The 27,866-nt window shown below is 45.8% G+C and overlaps 1 protein-coding gene across 2 annotated transcripts in view; it reads right to left on the minus strand.

Annotated features, from left to right (window-relative positions):
* The window catches only part of LOC143933943 (spectrin beta chain, non-erythrocytic 1-like), a gene marked incomplete in the record, with an annotated part of 1,131,488 nt that overhangs the window by 227,596 nt on the left and 876,026 nt on the right, over positions 1 to 27,866 (minus strand). For both annotated transcript variants that reach the window (XM_077457128.1, XM_077457138.1), the window contains 2 exon segments: positions 23,680 to 24,054; positions 24,579 to 24,783. In XM_077457128.1, the coding sequence (XP_077313254.1) occupies positions 23,680 to 24,054; positions 24,579 to 24,783 (580 nt within the window).

Genomic DNA, 27,866 nt, shown 5'->3' on the forward strand with positions numbered 1-27,866 from the left:
AAAGTTTTGGACAGAAAAACAAGAGACTTACCACAATAGTTTTACACTTATTTACCAATGCAAGTATGCATATTCCACACCTGGCCAATATCTTGGGAAGCCGAGAATCACTGCATTAGGCACTCCCATTACTGTGATCCTTGCTGACTTAGCCAAGCAGTTACCCTGCAGCATAAGCACAGGGAGTCACCCACTTGGTACTGGCACCAAAGAACACCCCATCCAAAGAATGCCTTTCATTGAGAAAATGCAAAGGTTTCTGTGAATGGCACTAGTGCCGAGTGGGTGACCACCTGTAATTGCTATGCAGCAGGGCAGCTACTCGGTATGGGAACAAAAAGACAGGGAGGATCGTAGCAGTGGGGGCTACTACAGCGATTCTCCACCTCCACTGGGATTGGTCAGGTACAGAATGCATACTTACACAAAAAAAAATTAAAAGAAAAGAAAAAACAGCAACACCATTCCTGGAATTCAGCTTTGACTTTTCCAAAGTTTAAACTTACATTCTAGACATTAAACATTTCTTAGGGGAAAATGCTATTCACTAGTAAGCAGCTGTGCTCACACATGCACAACCCCCTTGTTAAACTGATAGCCTATTGTATTTGTCTAACAGTGAAGCAATGCAAAAAAGTACAGCACGGATGCCCCTCCAAATCGGTCAGTCAGAATAAGCGTGTCAGGCTCCAGTAGACATCAACAAAATGGTGGCATTCTGCACACTGACACCAACTCCCTGTTGTGAAACGGGTCTGAGGAGTTCTCCACAGGCGGAGAACAGGAGCATTAGCCATCTTTTACCATCTTATTTTCCCACTTACAAAGAAATGAAGATGAAAGGTCTATAATTTTTTATCATAGGTGTATTTTCAATGAAAAAACACAATACAAATGTTATAAATTGAGTTGCTGTTGATCCCCAAGCAAAACATGACTTGGTGGAGAATCCCTTGTTGGCAAGCACCGAGGCAAGAGATTTCTTTAGTTGGTTGCCAGGCTCTCTTACACATCTCAGGAGAGTTTTTGGTCTACTCTTTACAGATCTTCTCTAAATCTATAAGGTTTCTTGGCTGTCACTTGCCAACTCGAAGTTTCAGCTCCCTTCAAACCTTTTCTACAGGATTAAGGTCTGGAGACTGGCTAGCCCCCAGCCCCCCACCTGTCTCCAAATCATTGCCCATAGCTCTTAGAGGGACATTTTACTTGTTTTATTTATTTCAAATTACGATTTTTTTTTTTATTGCATTTTAGTGTAAATATGAGATGTGAGGTCTCTGACCCCAGATCTCATATATAAGAGGACCTGTCATGCTTTTTTCTATTACAAGGGATTTTTACATTCCTTGTAATAGGAATGAAAGTGACACACATTTTTTTTTTTTTTAAAAGAACAGTGAAAAAAATAAAAATAAAAGTTAAAATAAGAAAAAAATAAAAATAATTTTAAATGCGCCCTGTTTCGCCAAGCTTGCGTGCAGAAGCGAACGCATATATGAAAGCGGTGTTCAAACCACACCATGTGAGGTATCGCTGCGATCGGTAGAGTAAGAGCAATAATTCTAGCCTCCTCTGTAACTCAAAACGTGCAACCTGTAGAATTTTTTAAACGTCGCCTATGGAGGTTTTAAAGGGTAAAAGTTTGTCGCCATTCCATGAGCGGGCGCAATTTTGAAGCGTGACATGTTGGGTAACGATTTACTCGGCGTAACATTATCTTTCACAATATAAAAAAATTGGGCTAACTTTACTGTTGTCTTTTTTTTTATTAAATAAATTATTTTTCCCCCAAAAAAGTGCGCTTGTAAGTCCGCTGTGCAAATACGGTGTGACAGACAGTATTGCAACGACCACCATTTTACTCTCTAGGGTGTTAGAATAAAAAAATAAATAAATAAATAAAAAATTATATATATATATATATATATATATATATATATATATATATATATATATATATATATTTTTTTTTTTTCTTTTTAGGGGTTCTAAGTAAAGGGGTAAAGGGAAGGAGAAAGTCTGGCAGGCAGGGCAGGCAATCCCATTAGCATTGTTGGTTGTAATTCCAACGGCCACCACAAGAGGGCGCCAGATTCCAGAAGGAACCATAGGATCACAGAAGGCCTCAAAGCCGGGGGCTCAATTACCGGCTGCCGGGGGGGGGGGGTCTAGGGAGACAGGATACCCCCAGCTATGCTGCCCCAGGCGCCAGGTCGCTGATTCTAGTCGCAAATGCGACCTGGCTCCCGGGTTTTGTCGAGCACTGTCTTAGGGTCATAGCATTTTCTTCCTCCAAACATGGAGAGCCTAGTTAATGCCAAAGAGCACAATTTTGGTCTCATCTGACCACAGCACTTTCTCCTATTCCATCACTGAATCATTTAGATGTTCACCCACGGCCTCCATCACACAAATACCAAATATCTGTAATCCTTTGTGATGCTTGCCGGGATACGTAGCTGATGAAGGTCTATCCAAAAATGCACAAACTTTTGCGTATAGTCCTGTTGTATGCAAAGAAATCAATAACTATGCACTGGAAATCTCAATTCTCACCCAATATAGCCTTTTGGCTCAACATTATCAACCAAGCAATCCCATTATATAAATTGATGTATGAGGCAAGAGAATGGCCAAAAAAATTTGCTAAAATCCGGGATTCTCGTGTTTGTTCAGAATGCACTGTACCACCTGCTCTGACTTGCAGGGTGAGGATGTAATTTTGGTTGATGTTTTTACACGTCAGTACCTGGACTCCATGTGCTTATTTTATTGACTGATCAATGGCCTTAAGATCATCCTTACCCCACGAGGTTAAATCCTGCATGGAGCTTCAGATTGTATTTTGTATTTCTTCCAATTGCGAATAATCGCTCCAACAGTTGTAGTTGACTCCTCACCAAGCTTCTTGCTGATGGTCTTGTAGCCCATTCCAGCCTTGTGCAGGTCAACAATCTAGTCCCCGATGTTCTTTGACAGCTCTTTGGTCTTGTGTAAAATGGTGGGTTTGAATGGAAGAAAGATTCTGCAGACCAGTGTTTTTTATACACAACGAGTTGTGGTTAGGAGTGCCTTCTTAAATTGACGTGACTAATCTGTACCACATGAGCACATGCTGTAGCCAGTGTGTGGGAGCCAGAATTACTGTTGGTTGGTGGAGGAGCAAATACTTTATTTTACTCACAGAACTGCAACTCAATTTATAACATTTGTATCATGTGTTTTTTCTGTATTTTTGGCTGATATTTTGTCTCAATCATTTAAAATACACTTATGATAAAAATTTTAGACTCTTCATTTCTTTATACGTGGGCACATTTACAAAGTTTACAGGGGATCAAATAATTATCTTCCCCACTGCCTGATTAATGCTAACATTTAAAGTAAATAAAATGTATTGTTAAAATATTAAAATAGAGAAAGTTGCCTGTATGGTACTAAGTGTTCTGGCAGCTAGTCTGCAATGTAAAGCAGATGACACTCTTCTTTCCCAAAGTTGGAGCTTGGCTATGCTTTCCTTTAAAGTGGTTGTTAAGCCACTCTAATTTATTAATCCCCTCTGTTATAGAACGATGTGTCCCAGTGTCTGTACCTTATATCACAGCGTCTCCTGGCACTCCTCTCCCAGGCTGACTGCTACAGCGGGAGGGGCCGGGAATGCCCGCTGAGGTCAGCAGGGGAGGGTACAGGAGAGAGAGCCAAATGGTCACGTGAGTGCAGGGAGACGCTGTGATATAAGGTACAAAGCAGATTTTTTTTGTATAGCTCAGACACTGGGACACATTGTTATACAACAGAGGGAATGGAATGAATATATTATAGTTTTTATAACACGGGAGGGGCGGGCAGTGTCAAGCTGACTGGCAGGGAGGGAGGGAGACGACGACAGAGAAGGACAGAGCAGGGCTGCGGATGACGGAGGCACGTAAACGGACTATGGATTCAGGGCTCAGCAACCATGATAAACCGTGGTCAGTTTACGGGGGGAGGGCAGAACCAGGCAGGCTCAGCCAGGTATTTTATTATATACAAGGGGCCAAATGACACAGGACAAGCACGCTGTCAGTATGCATGCTTTAAAGGAACAGGATTTTTTTTTTTTTTTTAGGGTAACACTTTAAGCTCTGTTCACATATATGCAAACTGGATGCACTTTGTATTTGATTCACATGACATGTGAATCAAACCGGCTTTCTATGGAGCCAGTTCACATATCCGCAGTGCAGTGGCAGTGCGAATTGAAAAAGTCTTGTGCGTTTTCTGAGCACTGCGGTGTGGTTCATGTGCAAATTGCAGGCTCATTGCCTGTTATGGGAATGCATCTGAATCACGTGTCAGTTTTAAACATGAATTTGAAAAAAAAATAAAAAGCAACAGAGTGGGGGTTCCCCACAGTATGGATTTGTAAGGCAAACCCCACAACAAAATGTAAAAAAAAAAATGTGCAGGGTTGCCTTAAAACCATACCCCCCCCCCCCACCCCCTTCCTGAACCATACCAGTCCACATACCCTGCTTTGGGGCAGGGGAACTCCACCCCACAACCCTGGCTGACGGCTTATCGGAATATGGAAGAGCTCTCTGGCAAGAAAAAGATTTTATGAATGAGTATGAAAATTTGTTTGCATCATCCATTGAGGGACACCGGAAACTTAACCTTCTTGATGTCCAAAAGCAATCCAGCTAAGAGGTGGGCAACGCGGAAAACGAACAATGCCAAAAAGTAAAAAAAAGGAGAGGGAAACCAACCCATGGGACTGTCTGTAGCTCTCCATGCATATTGCCTCAACTGTATTATTAAAGGAACAGTGAATGTATCTGTAGTGCACCAGTTATTGTGCACATAACCATGTGAGTGCATTTTTATCTTTGTTTATAAATAATCTTGCAGATTATTACAGAAAGCACCATGTTTAAGTTTCTTATCTTTGAGTACTATCTTTGGACTTGTTGGATTTTAACCTTTTGTCCAATGGGACCATGAGAGGATACCAGCTCCATGCTATACCAACGCATGTTTTCCCTTAAAGTGGTGGTAAACCCTCTTATTTAACGGGTATGCTGTTCCTTCACAGCACATGGGCTCTGGAGGAACAGCATACCCGTGCCATTCCTTCAGAGCGCTGTACCACAGCAGTGACGTCATTGAGACTTGGACATTGAAGCTGCCGGAGCTGGGAATCCAGAAGGAAGACCGGGTGAAGATGGAAGACCTATCAACTAACATTATGCAATTGCTTTGGGGGGGGGGGGTGTCCCATCCCCCCAATGTCACGGTTTACTACCACTTTAACCACTTCAGCCCCGGAAGATTTGGCTGCTCAATGGTGAGGCCATTTTCTGAGATATGGCACTGCGTCGCTTTGACAATTGTACCCAAACAAAATTGACGTCCTTTTTTTTCCCCCCACAAATAGAGCTTTATTTTGGGTAATTGATAAACCCTGCGGTTTTTATTTTTTGCGCTATAAATTTAAAAAAAGCATAAATTTTGAAGAAAACAATATTTTGCACTTTTTGCTATAATATCTATCCTCTATTTTTTTTAAACCTACATTTTTTCCTTAGTTTAGGCCGATATTTATTCTACATATTTTTGGTAACAAAAATCGCAAGCAGCATATACTGATTGGTTTGCACAAAAGTTATAGCGACTACAAAATAGGGGATAGATTTTTGGCTTTTTTTTTTTTTAACTAGTAATGTTGGCGATCTGATTTTTAAAATCGGGACTGCGATATTATGGCGGACACACCGGGAAAGAGCAGACCGCCCTTCTGCCTATTTTTCCCATTCCCCCACCGTCTGTCTTTCCTGGCCTTAAACTGACCCTGGCTAGGAGGGCCACCAAATTTGACCGAGACAGCGCTTCTTGCCGAATTGAGACGGGCCGCTGAGGTTCTCACCATTTCCATTGCGACATCTGCCAGGTATGCCACTGCCTTACGGATAATCTCCAGAGAGTCTGTAACCTCTTTGGACCAGCTCTCCCTAGTAGCATGATAAGTTAGTCTATGGAGCCAACAATCAACATTTCTTGCTACACAGGCTGAGGCTAGTGCTGGCACCATGGCCACAGCTTTCACATCCCAGGCCTTGATCTTTGATGTTGCCTGAGTGTTCAAAAGACAGATCGGATTTCTTTGAAACCTGTGACAGGGCTGCATCCAGTTTGGGGGTTTTGAAGAATTTCTCCTCCTCCCCAAATGGATACATTCTTCTCCATGTCTTACGTTTTAAAACCTCTCTTTCTGGGTCCTTCCACTCTTGAGGTCTGGTGGACTGGCAGGACTTTGAACACAGCAAAGAGGTGCCTGTTCTGCACAGAATCCTTGCTGCCCTGGCAAATTCCCCCCTCCCTCTGGGGAACTTCAGTCTGAATCTCCCTGCGCCTCAAACTCCTCTACCCGAGAGTTGGGGGGAGTCTCTGGGTGCCCCTCAGGCTCCGTGCAGATGTACCCTCCTGGGAGGAAGACCCTCGCCCTAGAAGAAAAGATATCTGGTTTGATGCCATCAGTGTTTTCAGGGACTGGAGTGGCCAACATTTCTGACTGTACCAAGAGAAAATCCTTCATAACGGCTGAAGTTTCCTTCCCCTACAGTTTGTGACTGCATCTGTAGCAGAAGGGCTTAGCGTGCTCATGTAGTAGTTTCTCATTACAGTACCCATACATTTTTGCCCTAGGGAGAGGGGTGTTTTTTGGCTTTGGCCTATGGATCCCCTGGGCAGATCCACTGGGTTCTAGGGAGACCAGAGAAAAAAAAAAAAAAATAGTATCCACTGTTAATATCTCTTCCTACCCCCTTCCCACAGGTGTGTAGGTCAGGCTTACACCTTTCCCACACCCCGAGACAGCAGAGGTAGACTCGCCACCTGTGGCCTTCTCCTGCTGCCAACACTGGTTCCTCCCCTCGCTCCATTCCTGCCCCAGTCCGGATTCCGCTGCAGAAAGTTCCAAATGAGAGGGGAGATTGTGGACCCTACACCTTGCCCCTCCAGGGTTTTATGGCTGCTGCAGGTCACATGGCAGCCACCGCCATTTTGCCAGGGTCCCGCACCAGAAGTGACATCTGCCTTGTGGAAACAAGGCTGTGTGAGCATCAACATCCACACATAAGTGGAGAGATCCGCCGCTCCGCCCAACCAGAAAGATTGCTGGGGCCAGAGACTCCTGCAGGGCACATGGTAGTCACCTCTGTGATGCCCGGGGCCATTTTCCCCAGACTCTGGAAGCGACACTCACCTCGTGAACCAAGGCCTGGGTTACCCCCACGTCCATGAAAGCAGGAAAGAGGCCCGCCACAGAACTTGTGCGGCCTGCCTACCTGCTGGCCCCTCAACCCCCAGAGCTCCCCAGCCCAGAATGAAAATGGGGGGGGGGGGGGGGGGTTTTGCTGGAGGAAGCTTTGTAGCCTGTCCCTTAAATTTCTTCCACTAATGAAAATTGGTGCTCTCACCACCAGTAGCATCACTGATGATGTTGTCAGGGGCTGGTTAAAATAGACTTCCCTTAAAGGCCATGCAGATTAAATGCTTTTTTAGACACAGGTTACCCAGTCCAGCACTTTCGCTAAAGTGTACTACACATACAGTGCCTTGAAAAAAAAAAAAAGTACATACCCCTTGAAATGTTCCACATTTTGTCATGTTACAACCAAAAACTTAAACGTATTTTATTGGGATTTTATGTGATAGACCAACACAAAGTGGCACATAATTGTGAAGTGGAAGGAAAATGATAAATGGTTTTCAACATTTTTTACAAACATAAGTGTGGCGTGCATTTGTATTCAGTCCCCTTTCCTCTGACACCCCTTACTAAAATCTAGTGGAACCAATTGCCTTTAGAAGTCACCTAATTAGGAAATACAGCTGTTGTACCCTCAGGTTTTTCAAAGAACCTTTGTGAACAAACAGCATCATGAAGGCCAAGGAAGACACCAGACAGGTCATCCAAAGCTTTGAACATCTCACGGAGCACTGCTCTTTCCATTTTCAGACAATGGATTGAGTATGGCACAACTGCAAACCTACCAAGACATGGCTGTCCACCTAATCAGACAGGCTGGGCGAGGAGAGCATTAATCAGAGAAGTAACCAAGAGGCCCATAGTAACTCTGGAGGAGCTGCAGAGATCCACATCTCAAGCGGGAGAATCTGTCTGCAGGACAACCATTAGTCATGCACTCCACAAATCTGGCCTTTATGGAAGAGTGACAAGAAGAAAGCCATTGTTGAAAGAAAGCGATAAGTCTAGTTTGCAAGAAGCCATGTGGGGGACACAAACATGGAAGGTGCTCTGGTCAGACAAGACCAAAATGTAATTTTGGTCTAAAAGCAAAGCGCTATGTGTGGCGGAACACTGCACATAACCCTGAGCACACTATCCCCACCATGAAACAGAATGGTGGTAGCATCATTTTGTGAAGATGCTTTTCTTCAGCAGGGACAAGGAAGCTGGTCAGATTTGATGGGAAGATGGATGGAGCCAAATCTGAAGACGGGAAGATGGATGGAGGCAATCTTAGCAGAAAACCTGTTATGCGCACACATGATCGGAATTTTGGTCGGAAAAAGCTCTGATGGTTTTCCAGATGGGATTTCGCTCAAGCTGTCTTGCATACACACAGTCACATCAAATTGCAACCATCAAGAATGTGATGATGTACAACATGGACGACGGGACTAGAAAAAGGTAGTTCAATACCCAGTAGCCAATAGTTTCCATCTCGTAGTAGAATCTGAGCATGCGCAAGTTTTTGTGCGTCGAATTGCATACACACAATCAAAATTTTGTCGTAAAAATTTAAACCATGATCTCAAATTTTTGCTGGCGGGAATTCACCCAGCTAAATTCCAATGGAGCATACACACAGTGGCATTTTCCGATGAAAAGCTCTCATTGATCTTTTGCTGGCCGAAATTCCATTGTGTAAGCGGCATGAGTCTGCAAAAGACTTTCCTGGGTTGGAGATTCACCTTACAGCAGGACAATGGCCCTAAACATACAGCCAGAGCTACAATGGCATGGTTTAGATCAAAGCATATTCAGGTGTTAGAATGTGTTAATCTTTTACATTATACGAAAAATTGGGCTAACTTTACTATTTCGTTTTTTTTTATTCATTAGTGTATATTTTCCCAAAAAAACTGCGTTTGAAAGACCGCTTTGCAAATAGTGTTTTTCTTTATCTCTACCTAAGCGATGCTGTGATAAACTTAGCAGGCTGCCTATTTTATTTTTTGACAGCTGTCAGCAGTGAGCAGAGAAAATTCTGAACTGAATCGAGAAAATGCTGTGTTATGATTTGGGGGGGGGATACAAGTACAATTTTGATTCTTTAATGGATACTCTTGCAGCTCTATGACCTATCAGATATGGTTTGACAAAGCAAGGTCATGAACAGAATCATTTAAAGGACCCAAACCAACAGCAGAGCTCCAGAAAGGGCTTCCAACTGATTAATGGTTGGAACCTTAAACACAGGTGCATGCTCTATTGTTAAAAGGATAAGTTCACCTTTTTGGAACACGTTACTTGCTCTGTCTTTGTACACAAAGGCTTTTAGCAGCATTTAGTGGCAGTGTTTAGAGGCAGGGGAAAAACCCTCTGCATTCAGAAGCAGCAATGTTTGAGCAGAATAAAAGCACTACGCTGATAAAAGCTGCTAAACATGCCTAAACACTGGTGCTTAAGCATTAATTTCACTGGCCAGAATAATTTATTCTGGCCACCGAAATGAATTACCACCCAAGAGCTTGACACCTGTAAAACCCAGTGGCGGCTGGTGAAGTTTTTGGATGGGGGCGCCAGACTCTGCCCATCATTTTTGGCCCCTTCCACTTCTCAAACCATGCCCCTTATATAAGCCACCCAATCCGCCCCCTGTATTCCACTTCCTTCCACCCATATTGTCAGGAGACGGCGCAGTACTCACGTATGCGTTCGCTTTTGCACGCGAGCGCGTCGGGACTGGGTGCTTTAAAAAAATAATAATAATTTCTTATATTTATTTTTTCACAGTTTAACAAAAAAAAAAAAAGTGTCACTTTTATTCCTATTACAAGGAATGTAAACACCCCTTGTAATAGAAAAAAGCATGACAGGTCCTCTTAAATATGAGATCTGGGTCAAAAAGTCCTCATATTTACACTAAAATGCAAAAAAGTTTATAAAAAGGTCTTTGCCAGCAAATTAACTGAGTAACAAGCAGCAGAGCAGACCATTACTTTGTTTGCACTTTGCTGAATAAGAATAATACCGCATGGCATGTGATCCTCCTGCAAGCATTATGTTTTTTTTCTGCTCTGCTCAATTTATATTCTCTCTTTTAAAAATTGCGCTAATTCCTGCACAACAGTTGACTACTGGTTTAGTAAAGGCTTAGGCCGGCCGTGGTGCATTTGGCAATTACTTTGCAATTTAAATAGTTTTTTCCATAGAGACAAGGCTGCAATGCCACTCACCTCACTTGCAGCTCCGCTCGGGCTGAGGAACGGAGCCGCCGACGTCACTTCCAGGATTCGTGAAGCAGCCGGAAGTGACCTGCCTGTCTTTGAATGACAAGGTTCCCGCCCGTAGAATCACAGTGATTTTACGGGCGGAAGCTAGTCGGCGTTATACACTGCGCCGCAAGGCGGGTTAAAAACCTGCAAATGAAGCGCCATGTGATTGCATCAACGTGGCGCTTCTCCTAGTGCACTGCGACCGTCGCCACAGTGCACTATGTTAAATTACTTTTTATTTTAACGTCTTAAAGGGCCCTGTTTTTTTTTTTTTTTTTTTACACACTACAGGGGGGGGGGGGGGGGGGGCGGCTGGGCGCCCCTATGGACAGGCCGCCACTGGTAAAACCTTTAGAACACTTTTACAAGCCACAGGCATTTTTTCTGTAAAATCGCTGCTGGCTTCTAGAAGAGTTAAGAAAAAAAAAAAAAATGTTCAGTGCTCAAGAGTTGAAATGGTTGGATGCAACCAAAACCACTATAGGTAGAATGCATCAAAGATCTGTGTTTCATGTGGAGCTTGCAAGCAGGAACAGCAGTGAGGAGATGCTCACTCGATACTGTAGAATGGGAAAGAGCATGGAAGACATGTGAGCACATCACCCAGCAGATGCGGTTAGCACTTATTCTCAGTGTTAACCCTTTCTGTGCAAGAGTAGAAATGGTGATTAATGGCACTCAGTAACCTAAGTAAATAGAGTTGCTCCTAGTGGTTGGCCCAACCAGGCTAACCGCAAATTAAAGGGGTTGAAAACCCCCACAGTTTTTCACCTTAATGTATTAGAGCCCCTAGAGCCTGATCTTCCAGTGACGGGGGCAAGCACAGCAACTCCAACCACTGTCCCAGTTTCTCATTGGATAGCTTGATAGCAGTGGGAGCCTATGGCTCCCGCTGCTGTCAATCAAATCCAGTGACATGGGACCCGGGGGGCAGGGCCGAGTCCTGCTGTCTGCCAATGGACACAGCAACAGGACTCAGGAACACGCCTGCAGGAGTGCCTCCACGGAAAGAGGCTCCCTGTGTGGGTACACGAGATGAGGAGCCAGGAGCGCCACGGGGGGACCCCAGTAAAAAAAAAAAAGAGGAACGGGGCCACTCTATGCAAAACCCTTGCACAGAGGAGGCAAGTATAGCAGGTTTGTTATTTAAAAAAAATAAAAAAAGTAAAAATTAATCTTTACAATCACCTTAATTCTTTTTTTTTTTTGAAAAATGTTTATTTGGTTTTACACATAAAAGGTTACAAAACATAACTTCACAGTAAATAAGCATACAGATACAGGTACCTGCGTAGTGAATACGAAACAGTAGACTGCGTATAAGCCATGGGTTTTGTTATGAACGAACCCGAATGGGTCCCAGTAACCTATACAATCCAAGTATACCAGATAAATAGTTCAATTCAGTAGCCCTAGGGTAAATAACCTCAAGAGTGAGGAAAGAACGGGGTGACAAAGTCCTGATGAGAAATGCACAGCTTAGGGTCCAGAATGTCAAGGTGGCCTAAAGTCCGCAGGATCTCCACTGGGAAGTAGTTTAAGTCTACCCAGAGATCCAGCAAGGTTGCTGTGGAGATACCAAGCCGTGAAATGAAATGGTTGCCTGGATGTCGGAGTGAGTTAACGTGGCCTCCATATATTTGCGCCAACGCGCAAAGAAACGGTGTGTAGGTCTAGGAATCCTGGTGATGGCATCCATTCTTTCCATGTAGAAAAGCGAATCGATGGCCTTTTGCATCACTGGTAATGTAGGCGGATTCTTGGAGATCCAAGATTGCATAATCGTCCTACGAGCAACAAGAAGGGCTAGTTGTGCCCATTGAGAAACTGAGGCCCGATTTCCGTCTCCCGTTGGGGGCGTTTGAGGTGCGTAACCAAATACACAAAGCATAATATCCTTCGGAATCCGTTGTTTAGAAATAGAGCCAACATAAGTAGTTACTGCGTCCCAGTATCTTTCTATGGCAGGGTATTCCCACAGTCGATGGATTAAAGTGGGGTGAGGCGTAGAGCACCATGGGCATATTTTCAGGTTGATATTACTTTCATCGATGTAGATGGGGTAGTAGGCTCTGAATTATCCTAAATTGTGTTTCACGCCATGCTTCGGAATGTGTGAGTTTACGTATTTGCCGGTAGCCATCCATAATCTTAGCAGGGAGAGATTCATCCCTTAGGAGGGTCGCCCATTTCTGGAAAGGCGTGAGACGGTATTTGTCCGATTGGTGCTGAATGAGGTAGGAATAGAGGTTGGTAATTGAGTAGTCTCCTGAGTTCAATACAGTGTCAATGAAAGACTGCTTGAAAAGGGTCCGTCTGGTGACCGCATTGCGAGCTTAAGTAATCGGTCAGCTGGCTATAGTAGAAAACATGGGTCGGTGATAGTGAGAATTCCTGAGACAAGGCTTCAAATGACTTAAACTTACGATGGCCAGCTTGATATAAAGCTTTCGTGGACGTGAGACCTTTCAGTTTCCATTGTGAGTAGATTGCATGCAAAGTGGACGGGATAAACATAGGGTTCCCTTGGATAGCTAGATGACTCGAGATGGTAGTCGGTAGTCCCAGTAGTTTGCGGATTTCTCTCCATGTAATGTTGGGGTCTCTGATAAGCAAATTATATTTTAGATGGGGTGGCAGAGTATGCAGGTTGGAGTGAAGGATTGCTGCCAGTGTGTATGGGGAAGCCATAGCCCCTTCCAGATGTACATTACAGTATCTAGAGTTGCCTGAAAGCCAGTCCAGACCTTGTCTTAATAAACATGCAAGATTATAAAAACGAACTTTGGGCACACCAGCGCCCCCTTCGGTCTTCGGGAGGCATAATTTAGGTAGAGCTATGCGCGCTCTCCAACGTGACCATAAAAAGGCAGATAGTACCTTGTATAACTTCTGGATATCTGTGTGTTTCAGCAGGAGGGGTATGGTGTGCATGGGGTACATTAGTCTGGCAAAGGATATCATTTTAAATAAATGGCATCTCCCGAAGAGCGAAATAGGCAGGGTCGCCCATAGGTCTAATTCCTGTACAATCTTAGACGAAAGCGGGGGGTAATTAAGCCCATATAATGAGGCCGGTTCACGACCTATGTGTACTCCTAGGTATGTGATATGGCGTTTGGCTATTGCAAATGGGGACTGGTGTGTCCATTTGTGAGCCATTCTGGGATTCAAGGATAAAATCTCACTTTTGTCAAAGTTAATTCGGAAACCCGAGCAGCTTTGAAAGGTTCCAAAGATATCCTTTAACTTAGCAAAGTCGGAGATGGGGTCAGTGGTAAACAGCAAGATATCGTCCGCAAACAATGCGGAGCGCAGAGTCTGTGGTCCTATTGGTAAGCCACTGATCCCATCCCATGAATTAAGTAGCCTGGAGAGGGGTTCAATTGCCAGGTTAAACAAGGGCGATAGTGGGCACCCCTGTCTAGTACCTTTAGTTAGGGGTATCGATTCTGACATGAAATCAGGGGTGACCAGGCGAGCTGTGGGAGACATGTACATCTGTTAAAGAAACTGCATAAAGGGGCCTTGAAAACCAAACCATGTTAATACTCTAAATAACCAAGGTAAACTCACATTATCGAAGGCTTTTTCTGCGTCCAAGGATATTATTGCTACATCTTGAGTGGGATGCGTTTTGGCATAGTGCAGGGCCAGGAGGACTTTACGTATATTAAGTGTAGCCGAGCGGCCAGTGACAAAGCCTGACTGGGCAGGGTGGAGTAGGGAGGGGAGTATCGTGGCCAATCTAGAAGCAATTATTTTAGAGTCTACATTTATCAGAGAGATGGGGCGATAGAATCCTGGCATAGTGGGGTCCTTGCCTTTCGTTGAAATAAGTTTTATGAAAGCCTGTGTACCTGTGGGCATATAAGGCTCTCCCTGCCACATGCCTGCATAAACAAGTCGAAGAGTGTCAGGTAGATAATCTATGGTAGATTTATAGAATTCCGCAGAATAGCCATCCGGCCCTGGCGCTTTGGACAACATCGAGATAGTTCGTTTAACCTCCTCTAGGGTAATGGGGGCATTAAGCAGTGCGAGGTGGTCTGTAGTGTTGGTAGGCGCATCTTAGACAAAAAGGTGTCCGCTGCATTCATGTCAGTGGGGTCAGCTTTGTATAGGGTTGTATAAAAATTGGTGAGAATAGCATTGATTCTATCTTTGGCTGAGGTCACGGATCCATCCGAGTCTCTCATGGAATGAATGCAAGTGGGTCGTCTGGGCCCAGCGCACAATTTCGCCAGTAGTTTGCCCGCTTTGTCCCCAAATCTATGGAAGTATAGCTTAGAATAGGCTAGTTGGGCCGTTTCTTGTTGCTCCGCCCAGAGGTCGAATGCCCTCTTTGCGTCCAGCTTTGAATATTCTCCGGGGTACGGCTCACAAGCAGGCACTCGTGAGCCGTACGAAGCTCTTTGCTGGTGTCATTATATTGGCTCCTATTGTGTTTTTTTAGTTGTGTAGTATAGGATATTATCTTGCCCCTCAGAAAGGCTTTACCCGTTTCCCAAAACAAGTTAGGATCAGAGATATGTTCACTATTGGTGGTGGCATAGTCAGTCCAGGCAGTCCGAAGCATGTCTTGGAAGTCAGGGTTGTTAGCTAGGTAAGAAGGAAATCTCCATGTTCTTGGTGCGCACGGGGTCGTCGGTCGCGATAGATGCACCACTATAGGGCTGTGATCTGATATCCTGGCATCTAATATTTCTGAGTCTAATATGGAAGGTGTTAAGGAGGGGGAGGCAAAGAAGTAATCTATACGTGAGAAAGATTGATGTGGTGGAAAGAAAAAGGTGTATTCCTGGCTGGTCGGGTGTTGTAGTCTCCACACATCAGTGAAATGTATGGAGGATAGGGCCTGGGCTAGTTGAGTGGGTTTGGGTGTTGCGATAACCGACGGAGTCGCGCCATGAGAGCTAGTCGTTGAACGGTCTGTTATGACGGACATAGCGGAGTTAAAATCCCCCCCCCCCCCCCAACCAGGTGCCTAGATTCAGCGGTGGCTAGTATCCATTGGATTACATCTTGGAAGAAGGGTGTACCCGGCGAGTTGGGGGCATAAATGTTAGTGATGGCCATGGTGACAGAGTCCATCATTATCTGCATAGTCACCTTACGGCCCTCAGTGTCAGCTCTAACAGTTATTACTTCATGTTGCAGGTTGCAGGTTTTTATGTAGTATGGCAACACCAGCCTTGCGCCCAACTGCTGGCGAGCCATAGACCGCACCCACCCATAATTTACGTAGTCGTTGTAGATCTGTCGCAAGGTGCGTCTCCTGCAACAAAGCTACATCTGCTCGGAGGCGTTTCAAGTGTCTTAGAACAGCCATACGTATACATGGTGATCTAAGCTCCTTGACATTCCAAGAGATAACATTTAAGTTATGCCCACTACCTGCGGAGGCCATGTAAGAGTTAGACAGAAGATAACCATAGTGGGCGGTGCAGGGGCAACCCTGCTGTGCTCCAGGGTCCCCGCGTATATGTGTCTCCTCAGAGACTTCAATCCCCAAGGATGCTACAACTATACTAAATAACCGTAACTGGTATATGGTCGTATAGGCAAAAGATCTTATCAAAAATATAAAACACAACGTGAAAAATAACATAAGTAGAGACTTTCCTTTTTTCCACATGAGGCACAACCTTCAATCTCGGCTATCAGCCCTGTCCCGCTCCTCCCCTGATGGCTGATAGAGGGCCAGAGGGGGAGGTATAGAAAATAAAAAATAAATATATGTGGCAACGGGTAAAACCCAGTATCCCAGCGAGGGGATATTAATGGATCCGGCGGGGGGATAAAAAGTAGTGCCCCCGGCTCCGGAAAGGTCCTATGCTCACGTGGTGAACATCCACTTGTGCTAGGGAAATATATAGGGTAGATGAGCAGAGTTGAAAGCCGTAGCCCCTAGAGTTATAACATCATATAACAAAGCAAAGCAAAGAACCATGGAGAAAACGTCCTGCAATAATAGGAACTACATAGGTTATCGAAAGGGGCAGGTGCCCCAGTCCAGAACATGACATTAAGGGTAACCTACCATCGACCAGCAGAGCCCATACTAGGCCAGCTGGCCCCAGAAGGTTTCCCTCTCACTCCCCGTCAAACTATAGAAAGGTAGGTGCACCAAAGATTGTCAGCGGTGCCCTGAACTCATCCTTAGGTGTGACTCTGATGCGTTTATATGGAGGGTTTGTGGGGCTGCGTTGATGTTTAGGAGGCACAGAAGTTTTGTTCGCAGATTGAGAAGATGAGATGTTAGCCATGGCAGAGTGGTCCATGTCAGTGCTCATGGATTCAACATACCTTTCCGCTTCCTCAGGCGTGGTGAAGGTAAGTTGGTCTCCTTCATTCGTTTGGAGCCGTAGCGTGGCCGGATAAGACAAGGAGAATTTGATGTGGTTATTGTAGAGGGTTGTACACACCGGAGAGAAGGCCTTGTGTCTGTTCATCACCTCCACGGAGAAATCAGCAAATAGCAACAACTTAGCCCCATCGATCGTTAAGGAGCGGGAGCTGCGGAACTTTTGCATGATGGCTCTTTTATCTGCATAGTTCAAGTACTTGACTATAACATGGCGAGGCTTGGAGCATGATTCGGATGGTTGTCCGATACGGTGAGCTTGTTCGACCATGCACCGTATGCGGAGGCCCAGTTCAGGGATTATTTTGGCGCAGAGCGTGGAGAGCTGGGCAGAGGTAACCGATTCTGGGAGACCAATAATGCGTAGATTGTTCCTCCTCGACCGATTTTCCAAATCGTCGAGCTTCTCCCAAATCTTTGTGTGGGTTAAGAACCCTAGCGATCTTAACAGATGCGCCAGCCGCTTCATCCTCAAGCGCAGAGATACGTTCCTCCGCATGTTGCAGCCTCTGTGCTTGGGCACGTACTGCTAAATGGAGCTGCTCCAGCCCCCTGTGAACCGCTGCGTCTACTGTAGCCGCGAGTGTGGGACCCAGCAAGAGAACCACAGCTTGTACTATTCCCTCAGGGGATGCAGGGTCAGCCTGGGTAGGCGCTGGTTGAGCCGGGGGTCCCGCAAGCGGCGAAGCCTGCTCCTGTAAGGGCGGCGTGGCCGCCATGTTGGCCGCGTGTGTCACTTTAGCATACGATCGCTCCACGAAGTGATCCATGATGTCTCACCCATCCGCTGAGGTGGTGTGGGCTCTCCCCGAGGCGTTCTAGGCAGGATTTGTGAGGAAGGACGCGGGAGCTGATGGCGCCGGAACCGGAAATCCACCTTAATTCTTCAGAGACAAGGCAAGTGGTGAGGCATTACCAGACTCCGAATGTAGAAATCGCTAACTACAGCTAACTTAACAGAGCTGAGTCTGGAAAGGCCCCCCCATGTGAAACTCAGTGCCTCATGGTCACTTCCAGACAACTGCCGAAACGGGCAGTTAAATGGGGTCCTGAAGCACTACTTCAAAAGCTAGACTGACATGGACTGCACAGGATAGTTGCAATCAAAGACAACTGCAGCAGTGATGTAAAGTAATGTGCAAGGAAAAAAAAAAAAAAAGTAACATATCATAGCGGAGTTATAGTAGGAGGGGTTATCCTGGTCTGGCCGTTTTTTTTTTGTTTGTTTTTTACCAGTGTTCAATACTCCCTTAGGCAACAGAATAACCTCTAGGAGTCCTCTCTAGAACCTGCATATCCACAAACATCTGAACCAGAACAAAAATAGGATTTTTCCTACAGCTTACCAGTAAAAATCCTTTTCTTGGAGTCCACAGGACACAGCAGCTATAGTAATTACTATTTGGGTTATACGCCACCTACAGTTGAATTGGCACACCAAAAAGACAGGAATATCCCCATTTAATAACCCCTCTCATACAGGAAGTACCTCAGTTTTGTAGCAAGCAATAAATTCCCAGACAAGAGGGGAGGGGCCTCTGTGTCCCTTGATGTACTCCAAGAAAAGGATTTTTACGGCTAGGTCTATGTACAGAGCCCGCTCTGCTCAGCAGGGGATCGCTCAGTCGATCCCCGCTGAGCAGGCAGATGATAGGTCAATCTCTGAACACTGCAGGGACGGACCTGTCACAGTGTCGCTCTCCCCTATGGGGGATCGGATGAGGACGGACCGTACAATCGTGACCCGATCTGATCCTTGGACGGATGGAAAAGTAGGTTTTTCCTCCATCACACTTTTTCGGAGCGGGTTGGATGTCAGCGGACATGTCACCACTGACATCCGACGCTCCATAGAGGTCTATGGAGTGTCTGTTCAGGTCAGCCTAAAAAAACGTCAGGCGGATCTGAACGGACAGTCTGTGTGAAAGAGGCCGTAAGCTGGAGGAAAATTCCTATTTTCTTTATCACACATCACAGGACATAGAGCAGCTATAGTAATTACTATCTGGGATGTCCCAAAGCAATGCCCCAGAGGGGAGGGAGATGCACACAATGCAGACTGCCATCAGACGTGAGGACCTATATCGCTGCCTGCAGCACACTGCACCCAAACACAGCAGAATGTAAGCATTGATGACCAAGTATCAGCCTTGCAAATCTGAGCCATAGAGGCTTGATGATTTCTCTGCCTATGAGGCACTTACTTCCCAAAGGGTTTGGCTTTTTTCTTCAACCCATAAGCCTGAATTATAACTTGGCCAATCCACTGGTAAAGTGTTGATTTTGATGCCGTCTACTTCTTCCTGGGCCCTTTTGGCAGCACAAAGTCGGTCTTCTGCATCTGAGCTGTCATTTTCAGATAGACCCTTACCACATCTAGAGAACGCAACAATCTCGCCTGTGTAGAAAAAAGCTCTGGGAAAAAAGAAGGCAGCGTGATATCTTGGTTTAAGTGAAAACTGGACACCACTTTAGGTAGAAATGCCGGATGAGGACGCAACACCACCTTTTCCTTATGTATAATCAAATATGGCTGTTTGGAAAGAAAAAGCTGCCAACTCTGGACACCCTCCTTACTGAGGTCACTACAACCAAAAAAAAAATTTCCTTTTCAAAAGGATCAGGAATATGGCGAATAGGCTCAAAAGGCTGTTTTTGCAAAGCCCAGACCAGATTCAAATCCCACGGACACAAAGGTGGCCTCACTGGCAGAGTTATACAAACTACCCCTTGTATAAAGGCCCCAGTCAAGGAATGCAAAGCAATTGGTCTTTACAGAAAAAAAATAAACAGATAAGGCTGAGATCTGACTCGATTGTACCTAAAGCCAGCTTAATTTCTACCTCCAACTGTGGAAAATGCAAGAATTCTTCCTATGGCATTTACAGGATGCCACAGAAGGCCTCACACCAGGAAACTTCCAAACTCTGTAGTAAATAGTTCTCAAAGCTGGTTTTCTTGCATTTATCAGGGTAGGCACCAGTGAGCCAGAAAGTCCTAGATTTTTAAAAATCCTGGCCTCAATATCCAAACAGTTAAATTTAGCAACTGTAAGGCAGGATGGAATACTGGACCTTGAGAGAGCAAATCTGGATGGAGTGGAAGGCACTATGGTTCCCCAATGCCAAACTTACATTTTCTGCATACCAAGACCTTCTGGACCAAGCTGGGGCTATCAGTATTACTGGCTTCCCCCCTCTGATACTGCGCAAAAGCTGTGGTAGAAGCTGAACTGGAGGAAAACTGATCAAGGAATCACGAAAGCATCTGCGTCGAATGCGAGCGAATCCCTAGTCCTTGAGACAAACCTGTCCGGTTTCTTGTTGAACCTGGATGCCAACAGATCTATGTCCGGGTACTCCACCGTTGGCAAATTGCTCAAAAAACCTTGGGATGTAGGGACCACTCCCCTGGGGACAACTGATGACTCCTCAAGAATTCCGCCTGCCAATTCTCCACTCCTGGAATGGTACATGCATCTCTGCCCATGTCATGCCATCTCTTTCTGGGCCGCCTGTACTCCTGGTAACCCCTTGGTGGTTGATGCAAGCCACTGTCGTGGCATTGTCGGATTGAACCACCATGTAATCTGGTAGTCCAAGATACTAGAGCCAGACAAGCTGCTCGAATCTCTAGGACATTTATGGGTAAGGTTCTTTCCATCCCTGACAATTTCCCTTGGACAGTGGTTTCTTCCAGAATCGCTCCCCAGCCTGAGAGGCTCGCATCCTTGGTCACCACTCTCCAAGCTGTTGGCAGGAAGGACTTTCCCTTTACCAGACCAACCACCAATTGAGACTGGCACACCCTTGAGGACAATGATAATCTGATAATCCAAAGAGATCTTCTTGTTTCAGGGGGGACAGAATACAGTTCTGCAACGGTCTGGAATGGAATTGCACATAGGGAACCAATTCGAATGAAGCTACCATCTTCCACAATAAACCTCATAGAAAGGTGAATTGAGGGGCACTTTTTTCCTGTCACAACCCAGAAAAGATCCTTTATAGCATTGGCTTTTGTCTGAGGCAAAAACACATTTTCCTGCATTGTGTCTACAATCAGAGCCAAGTGTCCCAGCCCTTGCACCGGCTGTAAGGCTGATTTCTCTAGGTTTAGAACCCAACCCAGGTGTTTCAAGAAATGAACAGTCTTGGTCACATTCCAGGCTAAGCCTGCAGCCGACTGGTCCATGAGTAATAGATAGTCTAGGTATGCTATTGTTATAATCTGGGCTCTTAGCCTTCCCAACATCGAGGCCAGAATCTCTGCGAATACCCGAGAGGCTGTGGCTAACCTGAAGGGCAATGCCACAAACTGAAAATAACACCACTCGACCTCAAACAGCAAAAACTTTTGGTGGGTCAAGCAAATTGGCACATGCAGATATGCATCCTTGAGGTCTATTGATGCCAGAAATTCTCCTTCCCTCAGAGCGGACACGACTGACCAGATTGACTCCATACGAAAGAAGCAAATGTTCAGAAACTGATTCAGATTTTTGAGATCTAGAATGGGTCTCACATACCAGGCCACACCGGGGTACACGACACCGGGGCACATTATGGGATCGTTTACTAGCCTGGCCAGCATGCAGAGGAGCGCAGGAAGCGCCTGTCTGTAATAAGTTCTCTCTCTCATGTCACACAGCTCTGCTCACTCCCCAGCAGCCCCTCTTCTCGTCTATCCCAGATGATGTCACAAGCCAATGGGGATAGACGAGAGGGGCCGCCAGGGAACGAGCAGCGCCTTTCGTGACATGAGAGAGAGAACTCATTACAGACAGGTGCTTCCTGCGCTACTCTGCATGCTGGGTAAATCTCTATCTACCCATCAGGCGCCAGCTGTCGGCAAATGGTGGGTAGATTGCTGCGGACCTCCGAGGCTATAGGAGGCCGCTGAAACCGGCCCACCGGGAATATCCCGGTATTCCCGATGGCCAGTCCATTCCTGCTGGAGGTTGAGGTACTAGGTGCCAGGGTGCTAGAGACCCTAAATGAAGGATGCTTATTCCTTCTAACCGGTAAGAGCACACTCTTAACCCCTGAAATTTTCTAGATATACTTATCCAAATCGTCTCGGAAAAAAACGTTCCCCATTTAAGGAAAAGCCTGCCAATAGCTTTTTGCAAGGCAATTCCACTGACCAATGCTTTAACTAAAGAATTCTGCGCATGTGTACAGACAAGAGCAAAGCGCGACACTTGCTGAATAGAATCCTTAAGAGCATCCGCAGCGAAGTATAAGGCCCGTGGGTAGGTCCACCAACTCGTAAGAAAATTTTCCCTGAGCAGGAATACCCTTAAACTGGTCCTTCAAAGATTGACAATTTCCTATGGCTGCCACAGCAGGTTATGCTCCTGAGCCAGCAATAGCAAAAGAAGCTCTAAGTAAAGACTCCAGCTTTTTATCAGCCAGATCTTTAAAAACCTGGACATTGTCTACAGGACAGGTTAAGCTTTTGTTCAGAGAAAATAGCATCAACTGCTGGCATACTCTTTTTTTTTTTTTTGTGAATTTTTTCTCCATTGGATATAAAAGTGAAAATCTTTTAGGAGGAATAAAAACTATCAAGATGATCCCGGTCTGCATATACTAACTGCTCCAGCAGCGGGTGCAAAGAGAAAGCATGAGAACTCCACGGAGGCCACAAAGAACCCAAAGAGGAGGAGGTGGTTTCAGAAACCTCTACTGGAGGCAATTTAAATCCAGAACGGGCCAAATCAGTCAGGGATTGAACAATCTCTGGGATTGAGAAGCTGAGAAAGGCTCTTCAGAGAGACCGACTCTTTGGACGGGGAGTCATCCGCCTCTCTTCCCGGTCATTCAGAGGCACTTCTACATCCTCTGTCCATTCCTGTTCCAGGCGGAGAATAGCACTGCGGAAACATGATCCTTAGATTCTGACGGCGGCGTCCTTGAGCCCCTTCCTGTTGTGTTGCCCCCACTCCTATCACAGCTCAGCCCAATACCCAGTAGCCGTGTCTTTATATGCCTGTATCCATACCCCACAGTGACTCAAGTGCCACAGCAGCAGCCTGCTCTGTGTCCATCCAGCAGTCCCATAGGAATCCCAGCAAGAACTCACTTTATAGCTGCTGAGCTGTGCCTGTGTATTGTGCACGCTCGATTCCCACGTGCATGCCAGCCACATCCCAGGCCACGCCCCCAGAATCATCTGCAAATCTTATCAGCGCTCGCCCCGAGCGCCGTTTCCACAAGGAGGGAACGCCAACGATGCAAGGCAGAAGAGCGACACAGCAGGTAGAGGACTAGCGCCAGGTGAGATTACGGAATGGCTAGAGAACACCAAGTTATGTAAAATGTGGAGCATCACACTTCCCTCTAGTGGAGAAATCCAGGCAAGACATCCGGACTACTGAAGAATTTTTTTTTTAAGCTTACCATTCCTGCCGCAGGATACTGCTGAAATATCTCGGCCAGATCCAATCTTCACCCATATTAGCCTCATTTGCCACATCGAATGGATCCGAATACCTAGCCCCTTAATCCTGACAAGACCTTTAACTGGGACCATCTTTAGCCTAGAGAACCTAATCCACCATGCCCATCACCTTGAAGACACTGGCGAAAAACGGAGGTACTTCCTGTATGAGAGGGGTTATATAGAGAGGGGCTTCATGTCTTTTTGGTGTGCCAGTGTCCATTCACCTGTAGGTGGCATATAACCTATATAGTAATTACTATAGCTGCTCTGTGTCCCGTGATGTACAATAAAGTTATTTTAGGTGACAGACTCTTTCAATTATAGTAGTGCTAGCTTTAAATAAGTTACTTGTGGCTTACTTGTGCACTAAGGGCTTGAATGTCATGTTCAAAAGTTGTGTGCATACGCTGCATAGCTTCTGCAGTGTTAAGGTCTCTGCCAGTCTCTTCTGGAACCTGTTTAAGCTTATCTTGTATTTGACCCAATGTTTCTCGAGCATCCTGATAGAAGCGGTGGAGCTCATAGGAGGCGGCTAGCATCTGGCTTCGAGTATCAATCATTTCTAGGAGATCAGCCCAAGCCTCATTAAGACCATCTTTCCATTCAGCAACAGTTGCATTTTCTGAATGTCCGGATGAAATAAGCTCATCAGCCATGAGGTTGACAGCATCCACCCTTTCCTGGCCAATATTACTGGTGTCACGAGAAAATTCACGGAACTTATCTCTCAGCATCTGGAAAACACAAGAAAAAGCATACATTTGAATACACTTGCAAACAAAATACTTTTTTTCCCCCCTACCTAGGTGGCTGCAGCATGGCACCAATGCTGCATCTGTTCCCCCGGCATCTCTACACTGAGAACTGATGGAGAGCTGCTGTGTCAATCAGCAGCTCTCCTCTCTGCTCTTCCACACTCACTGGAGCCCTGAGCTGTGGAGGAGCGGGGATCAGCTGCCTTTCAGCAGCCCGCTGAGAGGTTGAGACAGGAATCAGTCCAGGCACCTGGCGGATCCAGACTTCATTGGCATCACGATGCGTTGCCTGGACTGATTCAAGCGACCTCAGCAGAGAGCGGAATACAGACCGCTCTTTGCTGAAAAAGGGGCAAAGGAGTGCAAAACAAATTGCACTCCTGTGACCCCTTAGGAGAAGAGCCCAGCCAAATGAGCTGAGGCTGGACTTCTCCTTTATATGTACCCAAAACCTTACTCCCAAATGTGTAATTTTATTACTCAACATGCAAAACGTAACTTACTGTTACATGTTCATAGTCTTGTCCCAACTCATGGGAAGCTGCTACCACTTCACGTTCTGAAATCCAGTGTTCCAAGTCTTCTACATCTCTTTTTAGTTGGCAGAGCCTTTGGTGTTCCTGCAGCTTGCCTCTTCTCTCTTCTGCCAAATCCTTTAGACTAGCATACAGCTTGTCAACTTGTCCTTGACGCAAGGTAATGCGGTCACTGAAAAACAATTTTTTTTATAATATATTTATATACACACACACACACACAATATACATACATATATATACACACACACACACACACACACACACACACACAGCTCAGCACAAATGAGTACACCCCTTTTGAAAAGTAAGATTTGACTCAATATCTCAATGAACACAAACCATTTCCAAAATTTTGTCAAAACCGGTAACATCCTTTTGCAGGAGTCTTTCAGGACAGCACCATAGAGACACACTGGCTCCTCCCCTCTCAGGAAACCCTGCCTTTCAAATCAATATTTAAATCTCACTGTCCCGCCGGCCCCTCAGTCCTTCAAGAGTACCTTCGGCCAGCTGGGGAGACACAAGAATACGTCATACTAAACTTTCTTACCTGATGATCTCAAGTGATGAGTTCTCATAGATAGCCAACAATTTGGGTGGGTACCGGTGCTGTCCTGAAAGACTCCTAGAAAAGGATGTTACTGGTAAGTAACTCAGTTTTTCCCCATTCCTCTTTCAGGACAGCACCATAGAGGGGATAAGCGAGCACCTTACCTTGGGGTGGGACTACTGCCTGCAGCACTTTACGCCCAAAGGCCTGGTCTTTGGCTCAAAGCAGGTCCAACATGTAGTGCTCCACAAACCTGGTAAATCTGGACTATGTTGCAGCCCTACAGCTCTGCTCTGGAGAAGCACCAGCCCACTTTTCTTGGAGCTGTCACCACTGCCCTGGTAACATGTGCCTTAATTACCTCCGGGGGTTCCAACACCCCCCTCGACCAAATAAGCTAGACTAATGCCCAACCTTAACCATCTGGCTATCGTACTTCTAGAGCAGTGATGGCGAATCTTGGCACCCCAGATGTTTTGGAACTACATTTTCCATGATGCTCTGGCACGCTGCAGTGTACTGGAGCATCAGGGAAATGTAGTTCCAAAACATCTGGGGTGCCAAGGTTCGCCATCACTGTTCTAGAGGCTCTGGACCTTTTCCTAGCCCCTGAAAATAACACAAAAACTGAATCAGATTTCCTAAACTGTTTTGTACCAAGTACTGAAGGAAGCCCCATTTAAAATCCAATTGATGAAAAATATGTTCAAGTTGCCTCACAGGATTCAAACAGAAGGTAGGTAAAATAATTTCTTGGCCTCTATGGAAACTAGAGGCCACCTTTGGCAAAAAGGCCAGATCCGTTTTAAAAATCAAACAGTCCGGGAAAACCTGAAAAAAAAGGTGCCCTAATAGAGGGCTTCGAGTTCCCTTACTCTCCTTGGCATGGTGATTCCCACCAAAAACAGTTTTGAGGGTGATCAATTTCACCGTACAAGACCCCAATGGCTCAAAGGGTTCCCCTGTAAGGAATTTAACTGCGCTGAAAAAAATAAATAAAAAAAGAGTGAATTATGTTTTCATTTTTTTTCAGCGCAGCTAAATTTCTTTTCGGTTTTGCATAGTGTGTGTGTGTGTGTGTCTCACATATTTTAATTGCAGATTTATGTATTTGTTTTTTTTGTTTTTTATTGTCACTTCAGTGCAATATAGGGGCAGCGCAGTATTACACATTTTACATACCCCTGTAAGGGCCTGTAAAATTAAAGAAAGATCCTACACTGGGAAGGGGGAAGTTCTGACTGGCCTCTGCCTAAGGCTCTGAAAAACCTAGCTATCCAAGGATCTATTGCTAGCGGCTTTTCCAGGAAAACACTCAGGGCGGATACTTGTCCTTTTAAGGTGCTAAGGGTTAACCCCTTGTCTGCTCCTGACTACATAAATTCCAACACTGCTACAGAACTGCGTACATCAAAGGAGCTTTCTGTGCACCAACTATTGAAACGTCTCCACACCTTTAGTTAGATAGCTTGCGTCTCCCTTTTTCTGCAACTTAGAAGAGTCACCACTAAACGATCCATTTCTACTCAGCCACGCTGCGAGGTTCCACCGCTCCACCTGGGTACAACAGATTGGCCCCTAAGAAGATGCTCCTGGATAGGTAGAGTCCACGGAGGTTCCACAGCCAGACCCATCAAGATGGAGAACCACAGCCTCCTGGGCGAGTGTGGTGTGATCAGAATGAAGGGTGTGTCTTCCGACTGAAACTTTCTCAGAACTGCTGGAATCAGTATGGGGGGGGGGCTGGAGGCATAACACCTGGAGAAACGCCAGCTCTGAGCCACTACACCCTACCCGGATGCTCCATACCATCTGTTCAGGGAAAAGAACAGGCACGCGTTTGTGTTCTCCCTCGGAGCGAAGAGGTCCACAAAAGGCACCCCCAACTTTCGAGTGACCATCCCGAAGATGTCCTGGTTCAAAACCCAGTCACCATCCCTCAGCCTCTTTCTGCTGAGAAGGTCCGCTACCTGGTTTTGTTTCCCCTTCAAATGTACCGCCGAAAAGGATAGAATTAATTTTTCAGCCCATCTGAGGATGGATTCCACCAGGACCTACGTGGAACTGCTCCTGGTACCTGTTGACATAGGCCACCGCTGACGAGTTGTCCGAACAGACTCACACATGCTGTCCCTGGAGTTCTCTTTGAAAAGCTCTGAGTGCCAAGACTATTTGCTCTCAGTTCCCTCCAGTTCGAGGACTTATTTGCATCTGCTCTCCCCAAAGTACCTTGTACCATCTCGGAATCTTGGTGCGCGCCCCCCCAACCTGTACTGCTCGCATCGGTCGTGACCGTCCTGGAGACTGGTAGAACCCACTCCAGGCCCTGTGAAGGATTGAACCCCTTTCTCCACCACCAGAGGGACCTCTTGACCTGACTCGGTACAGATATTGGAGAGTCCAGGGATCCTTGAGTGTGGACCCAGAACCTCAGGAAATAGTTGTAGAGGGCGAAAAGGCAGCCCTGCTCACTGAACTGCCAGGAGCGTGGATGTCAGTAAGTCCAAAGCTGACATAGCTTTTCTTACCAAGACCTGACGGCTGCCCTGAAGCAACAACATTGCTTTGTCCACCTTCTGGATCTTCTCTAAGGGAAGGAACACCTTTTGCTTTGTTGAATCCAACATGTAGCCCAGGAAGGTGACCTTTTGAGATGGAACCAAACTGGATTTTTTCAGGTTCAAGAGCCACACCAAGTTTTC

The sequence above is a fragment of the Lithobates pipiens genome, unplaced genomic scaffold (assembly GCF_037356315.1).
Source record: "Lithobates pipiens isolate NorthernLeopardFrog02 unplaced genomic scaffold, aLitPip1_a1.2 Scaffold_10, whole genome shotgun sequence".
NCBI lineage: Eukaryota > Metazoa > Chordata > Amphibia > Anura > Ranidae > Lithobates > Lithobates pipiens.